At 34.1% G+C, this 12,576-nt stretch overlaps 1 protein-coding gene across 1 annotated transcript in view; it reads left to right on the top strand.

Moving 5' to 3' along the window:
• Positions 1-10,931, top strand: part of LOC123524608 (putative defense protein 3) — a 37,177-nt gene extending 26,246 nt beyond the window's left edge. The window contains exons 2-5 of the mRNA XM_045302917.2: positions 3,434-3,644; positions 4,419-4,573; positions 6,522-6,613; positions 9,181-10,931. Coding sequence (XP_045158852.2) covers positions 3,455-3,644; positions 4,419-4,573; positions 6,522-6,613; positions 9,181-9,343 — 600 coding nt within the window. The 5' untranslated portion in view covers positions 3,434-3,454 and the 3' untranslated portion in view covers positions 9,344-10,931. The remainder of the gene's footprint in view (positions 1-3,433; positions 3,645-4,418; positions 4,574-6,521; positions 6,614-9,180) is intronic.
• Positions 10,932-12,576: the final 1,645 nt, after the last annotated feature.

Raw genomic sequence — 12,576 nt, 5'->3', positions numbered from 1 at the left:
GGTCATTTGTCAAAGTTTAAGGTCACAGGGGCCAGAAATTGGAAAACAATTTCTGATCAATAACCTGAGAACCATTTGACCCCGAACCTTCAAACTTCATAAAGTGATAGGACTTACAGGGTGGTTGACCCCTATTGATTTTGGGGTATCTTGAGCAAAGGTCAAGGTCACAGGGGCCTGAACATGGAAGACTCTTTCTGATCAATAACTTGAGAACCACTTGGCCCAGAATGTTAAAACTTCATAGGATGATTGGATATGCAGAGTAAATGTCCCCTATTGACTTTGGGATCATTCAGTTAAAGGTCAAGGTCACAGGGGCCAGAACATGGAAACCCATTTCCAATCCATAACTTGAAAACCACTAGGTCCAGAATGTTGAAACTTCTTGGGATGATTGGACATGCCAAGTAGATGATCCCTATTGCAGCCAAGCATCGGTGTCTCTTGGACTTTTGCTCCTATCCCCTATTGACTTCTTGCCTATTACTACTATGCATTGGGGGAGACATGCGCTTTTCTACAAAAGCATCTTCTAGTTTGTGATTTTCTTTCAAGAATTTGTAGAAGTCGTAAAATGAATCAAAGTCTGTCATTTTTATAATTTAGTGTTGTTTAAATTTGATATGTTATTAACTATATATGCTGATTATCTTTAAACATGTGAGAAATTTCATAAATGTATTACTTGTGGTATATAAGATACTGCAAAAATATCGAGGCGGGCGTTAAAGATATGTGAAGCAGCTTGAATATGGCCAGGGATCACACTTGGTATTTTTCTTTGAGTCACTACTTCTTCTAAAACGGTACAATTTAGAGCCAAGCAATTGCAGACAGGTTAAAGACCCAACACAAAATAATTGTATTCTTTAGTGTATACATGATATTGAAGTAATGTAGCAATATGCGCAGTACTTGATGTACTTAGATATGTTTAGACAATACTTCTTTTCTACAGCGTAAGATATAGTTTGATTTTGACACATGAGAGTTCAATTTATAGACTCGTCTGCCAATTAGAGGAATCAGCATGATTTTATTTACTTTATTGAAATTATAACCGAGCTAGGAATGCTGTAGTGGTAAATCTATTGCCTGGTACTCGAACTGTCAGGGCCTGTTTTCAGTTAACATTTTTTTTAAATACTTTGTATTGCATGTAATTAATTTCATTTCATAACATTGATATCATTTTTCTCTTTTTTCATTTACTCTTTATTATATTTAATACAAACTAATATTATTTCAAAGCAATTCAGCTGCAATTCATGACGCTTCATCTGCTGTATCTGTTGTTTCACCGGCTGTGTCGGTTGATTCCTGGAAAAAATGCGATCATTTTCCTTTTATAACACTGTGAAGCACGAGTTTTCCGAGCCAAGCGTTACACATTATATTTATAACATATTTAAATTGAACATGCATACAATTCCATTAACATATGTAATACATACTTTATTTGAAAAAAGATATTACAGTGCACAATAGACTTCTATGTTATTCTAATTTATCTATTTCCCTCATAGATATGAATGTTAAAGATGATGATTAAAAAAAAAAAAAAATGCTATAACCCAAAAAGAATAACGCGTACGCGTTTCTCAGGATTTATCGAACCCATGCCGGAACATATCAATGCAATTTATCACATGACCCTATCGTTGTCGTTACTTAGAATAAATTTACTTCATCCGCTAAAATAATGGAATTTATTATAATAACTCTAGACATTAAACTCAATTTAAATTGTACGAACAACACCCCTAGTAGCCCCTAGATAAAAGACCGGGCCATTATTAAAAGTATAAAAACATCGCTGATCCCAAAACCGGACTAGTTATCAATTATACTGAAAAGAGATTAACTGAATACGTTTACAGATAAAGTTGTGAAAACACATTACTTCAGAAAAGGCTCAAAGCCCTGCTCCGCGGTTATTCAAATTCTATTGTGTGTATGCAACCCATGATTACAATAGGTAACAGTTTACGGCCACGCACCACACTTTAGCACGCAAAACCACAGGTATCTTATACAGAATTTGATATAAAATAGGCTCTATTTTGACAGGCGTCATTGTTTATAGTCAGGATTTTCAGGTTTTTCAGTGACAATCAAGTAACCCTCGTAATTAATTAGTAGCATTACGTCTTATTCAACACGGATAATTTACCTTGAAAGAGACATAGGATAAAAAAGTGCAAAATTTTAAAGACGGTGAAATTATAAGAAGCTTATTTGGAAGTATATAACACAATCAAGAAATTTGACTGTGCCTGTTCATAGGAGATAATGAAATTTGAAACGCCCTTTGCCACTTTGACTGTGTTTCATGGGAGATAATGAAATTTGCAACGCCCTTTGGCAATTTGACTGTCTGTACATGAGAGATAATGAAATTTGCAGTGCCCTTTGCCACTTTGACTGTGTCTGTTCATGAGAGATAATAAAATTTGCAGCGCCCTTTTGGCAGTTTTACTGTGTCTATTCATGAGAGATAATGAAATTTGCAGCGCCCTTTGCCACTTTGACTGTGTATGTTCATGAGAGGTAATGAAATTTGCAGCGCCCTTTAGCAATTTGACTGTGTCTGTTCATGAGGGATTATGAAATTTGCAGCGCCCTTTGCCACGTTGACTGTGTCTGTTCATGAGAGGTAATTTTTGCAACGTCCTTTGGCAATTTGACTGTGTCTGTTAATGAGAGATAATGAAATTTGCAACGACCTTTGTCAATTTGACTGTGCCTGTTTATGAGAGGTAATGAAATTTGCAACGCTCTTTGGTTTAACCAGATTTCTATTAATCTTATAGATTAAATGGACTCTAGGATTCCAAAGGACCAGAAAATATAAAAACACTGAGTTCAGTTACATCGTCAACGCTCTACTTACGTTTAATTTAAAGGATTATAACTGATTTTTATTTCTAGTGGAAAAGCAGTTTAATTATGAGAATTCAATGACTTTGCATTAACTGAAACTCTTCAGGGACCCTTAATGAGGTTCAGTCAAATTTTGAGTGAAAAAAACGTTCCTAACGTTTCTAATTACCATCAAACAACATTTCATCCGTAAGCTCAAACGACAGGCAAATATATATATTCTTTCATCGAAGACTAAACCGGATGAATTTCAATCGACATATTATATAAGGTTTATATGGGATGGATTATTTTATATTTTAATTTTTAAGTGTTGTTACAAAAGCTTTTCTAATAATGAGCTTTGCAACCACCCCACCCTTGCTACCACAAAGCATACACTGTCATATGGTTTTTCCTACAGGAAGACGGTGAAAACGTATACTGCATACCACTTCATGGCAGGAACAGATAACATTGTGCTTTATTGATCTTATGCAACAACAGTTTATCATATTAAGTCTTAGAAGACACGTCATCTCATATTTTGATACGTCTTATTTTTCAGGTTACGTCACCATATCCAATCATGTATGCACCATATATGTTTCTTCTACTTGTCTTACTGACATGCTGCGAAGGGTACAGATTAGGGCCACCACTCTCCGCCTGCAGTAATATGAAACCCATTGGTCATCCATATGACCCACAGAACATAACATCACCGTTCACATTTACGTTAAATGCCTCGACCTACCAGCCGGGTGACGTCATTGAAGGTAAGACGCTCTGATTTCATTTAAATTTATTCTATCAGTTGCTAAATCAAATATAGACGGAACTTTAGATCATTTTTCATGTAGATCTAGATCGTATGAAAATAATAAAAAAGTGTTTCTGGGACCTCGGAGGACCCGATAAATATTAACTCTATAATGACTACCAGTCTGATCCGTTTGTATGCAGATCTGTTAGAAAATACAATCTCAGGAGTGTTGAACATGTCTTCTACGATTTGAACTTACATATAATCCCAAAAAGTGCAGTGTCCAGCTCGTTCGAGACCAAGTTTGATGAAGACTGGACCAAAATTGGCGAAGTAAAATTGCGCACGACGACGGACGACAGACATAGGGTGGTCACAATAAAAGTCCAAGAACAATATTCATTCTGCGCCAAAGCTTCGTTCTACGGAGCGGTTTTATCATTTAGAACTCTGAAGGTTTTCGGATACATTTGTATGCAAGTATATTATGAGGTTGGATAATTAAGCTATGAAGGACATTTGAGCCGCACCATGAGAAAACCAACATAGTGCGTTTGCGACCATCATGGATCCAGACCAGCCTGCGCATCCGCGCAGTCTGGTCAGGATCCATGCTGTTCGTTTTCAAAGCCTATTGCAATTAGAGCAACCGTTAGCGAACAGCATGGATCCTGACTAGACTGCGCGGATATTTCGAATATTAATAGATAAGGTATTTCTATATATAACCAAAAAATAACAAACACATTATATATATTTGTTTATATTAAATATGGCAATGTTTCAGTGTTTCTAAATTCGTCTGGAGAGTGGTTTATGGAGGGAGTGTTGATACAAGCTCGAGCCTCGGACTGTGCTCTCCAAGAACCTGCTGTTGGTACATTTTCTGTTCAAACCGACGACATATTTCTGGAACCGTTTAATTGCTTTGGGAGATCAGCCGTAAGTCATTTACAAATAATCATTTTGTCCCTATTAGTTCGTTGAGGATTTAGAAAAGTTAAGAGTCGCGTATTGTGAAATCGTTGTATGCCCTAAAGTGAAGTTTTAACTTCAGTTTCTTTGTTATAAGAATGAAGAACTTTCTAGTTTCCGTCAGGTGAAGATGTGTCGGGGGTTACTGTCGTGAAGTTTGATATACACGCATCCATTTTGTGAGAAGGAACTTGCATAATGTCCTGATAGTCTAGTTATACCCTGCAAAGAAATGTGTACATGTGTCGTTGGGGATGAATTTCATTACTTACTCGTGTACACCTTCTTTAGCAAAAGGAAGAGCGAATTAAACTTATTCCTAAAATGTTCTTCATAAGACCCAATATCCCGAAATTTAACAAAAAAATCGTTTGCAGCTGACGAATCTTGCTTTAAATGTACAATTTAGTACGAATACATAGTCAAGGCATGTTTTGTAACTGCTTAATGGTATATATATTGGACGCAACTTGACCCCGATGGTTTACCTTTGCATTATAATACATAATAAGTCACAGCCTATTATTAAAAAGGAGTGTACGTAAAACACGAGCTGCACGAGAAAAAAGAAATATAAATTTGTGTAAATAAAAATTATTGTATTGGAAAGTTTTAACTGATCAAATGTAAGTATATATACGTTGATACTGTAATGTATACAAACTCATTCCATATAAATATACACGGCTACCCTAAGCACCCTTGATTTCTACAATGAAATAATCAGCCTAAGGTCAACCATCGCGGTCAAGTTGCGACTACTTATATTAAATGAGCCGCACCATGAGAAAACCAACGTATTGGTTTTGCGACAGCATTTGTCTAGACCAGGACCTATGCTGTTCGCTTTCAGAGCCTATTACAACTAGAGAAACCGTTAGCGAACAGCATGGATCCTGACCGCGCAGTCTGGTCAGGATTCATGCTGGTCGCAAATGCACTATGTTGGTTTTCTCATGATGCGGCACATTTTATTGATTAATTTATCGTATTTACAAAATTCTTTTTTTGTGAGATAAAAAATCACGAATTACTCTCCAAAACTAACCCATTTTTACGCCGCTATGTCAAATTATGATTACTAAAGCGGATACTACCTGTGTCCATGTATGTTCTTTGTACAGTAATACCGGATTTTAATCAAAGCCCTGAAAACACCGATAGCCAGTGCTTATTGAGTGATATTTCAACCGATACACCTGAAAAATCAACATTTCATTGTGCATAGACTGGTTATGATTTGAACAATATTGGTAGAGGTCCACTAGAAACTGCTACATGCCAAATATCTAAGCTATGTGCGTTGTGGTTTAAGACAAGAAGATGTTTAAAGTATACAACTCTATGTAAAACTAAGTTTGCCCCAGGGTGGGGCCCATTTCAACCCTAACCCTAAACCTTAAACCCTAACCATAAACCCTAACCCTAACCCTAAGTTCATAATTATTCTAGAATCAGTCGCTGCTTGTTTTTGTTGTTTAAAACAGTAGTCCTCAGTTGCTCACACACTCGCACAGTACCAAGATTATAAAAATAAGTATGGGACTATATATTACACGTCCAGAATACTTGTGTGATACGGTCACATAGAAATAGAAGGAAACTTGGCAGTTTATTTAGAGCTATAGCCAGTTGCTATACCATTGGCTAAAAATGTGGCACAATAACGTTCCGTAGAAACAACCTGTCCTCATTTGCCAATAGGATCTGACCCAATCTACTATGATTTATAATTTCCATATAAGAACATTTGGCCGATCAGGGAACAAAATATTTTAGGCAATATACCAGTTCAGGAATACTAGTTTTGATTCACAGTTCACGTATATGAAGCTATATATACTATTTTTCATTCATAGTGTACATGTGTTTTAAAATGACATGATGTAAATGCCATCTACATCTTTCATTACAGAGTGCTATCCGCCACTACTCTCATTACCATATCTACAACAGGACATTCTACTGGACCGCTCCATCCCAATCAGTCGGTGATGTATACCTGAAGTAAGCAAGAAAAAATATTTACTAGTACCTGTTTGAAACTGAAAAAGTGAGATTAATATCATCTTATTTTAAGTCTCATCGCAGAAGTAATACGCTTAGTGTTCAAACTTAGTACGGCAGATGCACCAATACATTATATTTTTTTATATTTCAAATAATATGTTTGTAAAAGGTACCACTACCTATCAGCCGATAGCTAAATGACGTCTACAATGTTGGTTAGGCACTCCTTCCATTTTAAGTTTTAAAAAAGTTGTATCTTATCAAAAAATAATAAAGTTAAATGAGAATGCCCCATCAACAGATATCCACACCTCACACCTAAATACATTACGTCTCATCCGCAATCGGTTGCCTTCACCTTCGAAAAAAAGTTACCACAAATATTTACACCAAACTATATTAGCATTCATTTGGTATCTTAATGCATTATAGGAAATAACAATGTTTATAACTTCACTAATGAATTGATCTGTAAAATAAAATCAAACCATCTTATTATGTTTATTTTGCTTTTATTGTATGTTCTTTGTCGGAGAACTCCGATGTTTCATTTGTCTTATCGTGTATTCATTAAGCACTACATAATATTCCATACCCGTTTCCCGACTAATGCAACATATCACTCAATTTGCAATGTATCGAGTTTCAGTGTTTATATAGTTTTATTTGCATCTTTTGCCGAGCCTTTTGTTTCCTGGAAATACAATTAGTAATTTGTTTGTCTATCCACAAGTATTTTATAGAGTGTAAAAGAAGATTTTATCAGAAGTCTATTACAATGTTAAAGCAGGCTAGAATAAGGGTGTAAAACTAAATTATATCATTCTAGGACAAAGTGTAAAAGTAGATCCGTTCACAAGTCTAGGGCAATAATGCAAAAGTAGACTCTTTCACAAGTCTAGGACAAGGGAGTAAAAGTATGTCCTTATACCATTCTAGGACAAAGTGTAAAAGTAGATCCTTTCACAAGTCTAGGACAGAGTGTTAAAAATGATCATATAACTCGTATTTGCGTAAATGTTCCAACAATTATTAGACAGAGGGTAAAAGCAGATCATCAGGAATATAATTGAATATACTTCCACAAGTCATCGACAAGTCCTTCCACAATTCTTGTATAGAGTGTAAAAGTAGATCCTTCATTAATTCTGGATACAGGGTAAAAGTAAATCCTTCACTATTCATGAATAATGCGTAAAACTGATCATTCCACAAGTCTTAGATAGAGGGTAAAAGTAGATCATTCACTATTCATGAATAATGCGTAAAACTGATCATTCCACAAGTCTTAGATAGAGTGTAAAAGTAGATCCTTCACTATTTATGAATAATGCGTAAAGTTAATCATTCCACCCATTCGCAAGGTGGGTAGAGACTGAAAGTAGTGCCTGTCACAAGTATTTGAAAGAGGATAAAAGTATATTCTTTCACAAGTTATAAATACAGGGTAAAAGCTGATCCCTTTCACAAACTTCACAAAAATTGGGTAGAGGGTTTGAGTAAAAAAAGTTGTTTGTTTCCAGTATCCCGACCTACCCTAAATTTTTGGCCCGACCCTAAATGTTTTTATGGTCTTGGAGGATTTTTTAAAAAAAACTTTTTAACAAAAAGTTGCAAAACTTCACTTTTTATGCTTTAAACATGGTCAGTGATGTTAGAAATCAACTGACTGATGCTCCAAAGGCATAACTACCTTATTTGTATTCATTTTTTTGACACGAAATTATTTTCGAAAAGTCCCACTTAATAAAAAATAAATCCCCCCCAACAAAAAAATTTACCGACCTACCTACCCTATTTTTTAGCATGTTACCGGAAACAATTTTTTTACGCCCGAGTATTATGTAGATGCTTCATCAAGTATAAGAAAGAGAGTTAAAGAAGATCATTTCACAAGTATTTGTGTGTAGATGCTTCAACAATTATAAAACAGAGGGTAAATGTAGACCATCAGTATTGAATTGAGGGTAAAACAAGGTCCTTTAAGAAGTAATAGATAGAGGGCAAATACAAAGATCTTGGTTGATCCTTGCTCAAGTCTTGGATCGAGTATAAAAAGGAGATCATTCCACTAGTCCTTAATAGAGTGTAAAGGTAGATACATGTAATGGATAAAGGGCAAAAGTAGATCCTTACACATTTCTTGGAAAGAAAGATCCTCCAACATGTATTTAATAGTGTATGTATATAAATGTAGATACATGTACTTAAAATGGTATCAGACTATATAAACGTTTCATTTACATTATTTCACATACAATTTCAGGCCCCGTGTTCACAAAACATTTTTCTGTCTCAGCTGAGTTCGAGTTTGAAATTTTAATATCAATTTTACTAAAACTTCAAGGTTTGATTCCAGCTGAGACTGACCATCCTTACTGAATAGTTGCTTGAAAATGATTATGAACTTGAAATTCAGTTTTAATCATGCCATTTATATATAAATGACAACTAAAGTTTCATTATCAAACTCAGCTGAGACTGAAAATGTTTTGTGAACACAGGGCCAGAACATAATCTTAAATGATTTTATATATATATAAGCACTTTTGTTCTTTCTTTAGGGCAACAGTTGCTAGAAATCAAGAGAAATATTGGCTAAACGTTATGTCAGATACAATCCTTGATGTGAGTGACAACAAAAGGGAAACATGTGGAGCCACGAATACTGCAGTTACAGTCGTGACACTTCTGATGACCTTGGCTTTTACCTTTATACTTAATTAACTCATGGGCATAATTTGCAAATGTACAAAATGTGTTTTCAACCTCTATCTTTTATTTCTTATAGTTACTTTTATACATGTTTTTGAATGTTTTTACTAAATAATATACTCATTGTTCAGTCTAATGCAAAAATGATATTGTTTTATACGAATAAGCACATATCTCATGATTTAAATACTGTATACAGCATAATAAATTACTTATATAAATACGGTGGTTTCAATTAAGAATTAACCATAGAATTCTTGGGACAAACTATTTATTGGCAATGGAACTAAATCAAAATGATTTATGTACTTCCTGAAACTCTAGTTAATCCTTTCTGGGACTGTGATTTAAAACAAATATTTTTGCAAAGTGTCAAGAATTAATTGGATAAGAAATAAATATAAAGTCATAGAAAGAGAACGGTCTAAAACAAATATTCTTTTGGGAAACAAAATTAGTCAAATTGCCATAAACAAAACAATCGTGGTGGCAAAATATCATATTTACCAAAATAAAATGTATTTTCTCTCCTAAATATATTCAAGTCTATTGCTCTTTAACATGGAAACGTTTCAAGCTTAACAATCTAGGAAAATGAACACATTTCGGAAAATATGGAACTAACTAACTCAAAATGCAAGGTAGTATTGGTAGACAAAAAGCTCGATGCTTTCATCATTTCAATGTTATCTAAATATAATATCGACATTTCAATCACTCGCAAAAGACTGACTTTGCACCCTTATATATATTTATAAACTTTAAAAATACAGTTAGATACTACTAACTCATTAGAGCTACAGCTACAAAGACCACATCTACTTTGTGCGAGACATTTTATTTAGTTTGTTCGTGTTTGTTTTTCTTCATAAACTGACAGTAGCTGCTATCAATGGCTTATGTTTTATTCATTTATTCAAGGGAGATAAATCATACAATATATTACTGAAGAAAAGATTTTGTGATGAATTTCCTTGTTCAGATGGACTTTTATTTTCGAATACAGCACTGACTTCATTTGCAATGACTTATACATATGGATTTGATGTTGATATATATGCTAAGATAATTTATTAACTTCTTATTACACATCATGTTCATTTAATAATTTTCATACTTGGCATACATTTTAGTCTGTTAAAATACTGAAAACATGTTTGTTAAGGAAAATATGCGTATGATATTCTTGATTATTTCTTGCCTAGTTTATAATTTCTATAGCTGTCATACTTCTATAAATTATATTGAAGCTTTATTAAAAAAAAGTCAGTTGTTGAGGGACTAATCCCATTTCCAAAAATTACAAGTTTATCTGTATATTGTATTTGTAGAAAAAAATGATATGAAACAATAAATTTCTTATCTATATTAAGTCATAACATTTTAGTAATTTTATGACCCATTACCAGTATAACACCACTTTGCAGTCATTAAATTGGGTTCACTTACTTCGGTCCGTATGTCCGTCCGTAGATCCTTCCAAATGCATTTTCTTATTCATGTACATTTGTATTTATGGATATTATATGTAATCAGTTCATGTTACAAGTACTCGTTAGTGCACGGGTCGGTATTAAAACGCTTTTTTGTTTGAAAACAGCGACGATATCTTGTTTTCTTTGCGGACATGTCCGATAGTGTTCTAGCATGTGTATGTGATAGATCTTTCAGTCTCAATTATGTTGAACAGTTGCATTATAAACGGCCAGCTGACAAGTTTGACAAAAAAGATTACCTTTATCTGTGTTATTATAACGCAATTCTCAAACCTAAATGCAAATGTGTCAACCGGATTCGTAACAAATTACTATTTACAAAGCAAAGAAGGTTAACAAGTGTATTGACTTAACCAGTGAACCGAATCGGCAGTGTAACCCCTCAAATTGTAGATCACACCATATATTTCAAAGATATATCTTCAATGGTAGAGAGGGGCAAACATTAAAGTCACAGCAGCCCGATATTAAAACATGCTTGTAATGCGATTTCTGTAATGCTATGAAATGGTAAATACAAGGATAAAGAAAATTTAAGCTCCCAGTTTTAGCACTGAAACAAACTCTGTGAACTTTGAAAATACTGTCTATAAAGTGTATACTGCCGAAAAAAAAAGACATAGTGTCATCTATCGAATTGTTCTATGTAACTAGATGCAATATATTTCTATTGTCAGTTTAAAGTAAGGTAAAAAAATGTTTGTTAAATTATCGTAACCTCTTGAAATGAATATTACTACTTTAAAACAAATAGCCGCAACGTATTTTGTTTTCGTTTTGATCTTCCATAGTGTTGTATCCGGCTCGGATGGAGTGGCCAAGGAATGGAAAGTGACTTCCTCTGGTGTTGTATTCGGCTAGAGTGGATTTGGCCAAATTAGATTGCAAAAAAAAAATAAATAAAAAAAAGCAAAACTTATATGTAGGGTGCAAAAATTACGTAGTCAGTTTGATATAAATGTTAAATATAAATTTGCATTTAATGTTCAAAAACAACAAGCAGTAGCAACTACCAAGAAACTGTTCTTGTCTATAAGCACATCTAGGGAGTCGAACGAACGAAGAAATAATTTTGGACGAGTCCTGGTAACGGACGTTGGACGAGTCCTGGTAACGGATTTCTGGGAAAACTGTCACGGATTTCAGGACGAATTGCCATTGGAAACAAAAGTAGGGTGACGGTTCACAGAATTGGTGTGTCTTTTCAAAATTTAAATATTTTAACTTATTTTGATGATAATGTATTATTTTGCCTTAAAAAAGTGATCATAGAAATGATTGTGTAAATAGATAAACCTAATGCTACTTTGCCTCTTTAGTGTCATGTTTCACGTTACAATAATATAGATTTATGACTTAGAAACATGTATAATCTGGAGATTTCTCTCATTGAAAATTCGCCTGTAACACTTCTACTAACGCGTTGTTTAAACGAACAAATTTCCTCACTGATACTTCTTAAGTGTTTGTTTAAATATTGTGAAGTCAAGCATATCATATTAGTGTCGTCTTTTATTGAACGCTCCATTTTTTCCTCACCCTCCGCCAAAGACAGTCATAAAGGTAGGATTTATTTGATAGAAATCTAGCAGTGTTGTTGCAGTTTCATATCAGATGGTGTTACTGCTGTTTTCACAATGAAATAGATTTTGTTTTGGATAACAATAAAATTTACCGCATTTATTACATCACTTGTAAAATTTAAATTATAGACGTGCAGCCGAAGGCTATATTAATATTTGCGTTATT

This window comes from Mercenaria mercenaria, chromosome 3 (assembly GCF_021730395.1).
Source record: "Mercenaria mercenaria strain notata chromosome 3, MADL_Memer_1, whole genome shotgun sequence".
NCBI classification, from domain to species: Eukaryota; Metazoa; Mollusca; class Bivalvia; order Venerida; family Veneridae; genus Mercenaria; species Mercenaria mercenaria.
Note: the sequence above shows the minus strand (reverse complement) of the source record. Positions and strands in the feature narration are given on the sequence as shown.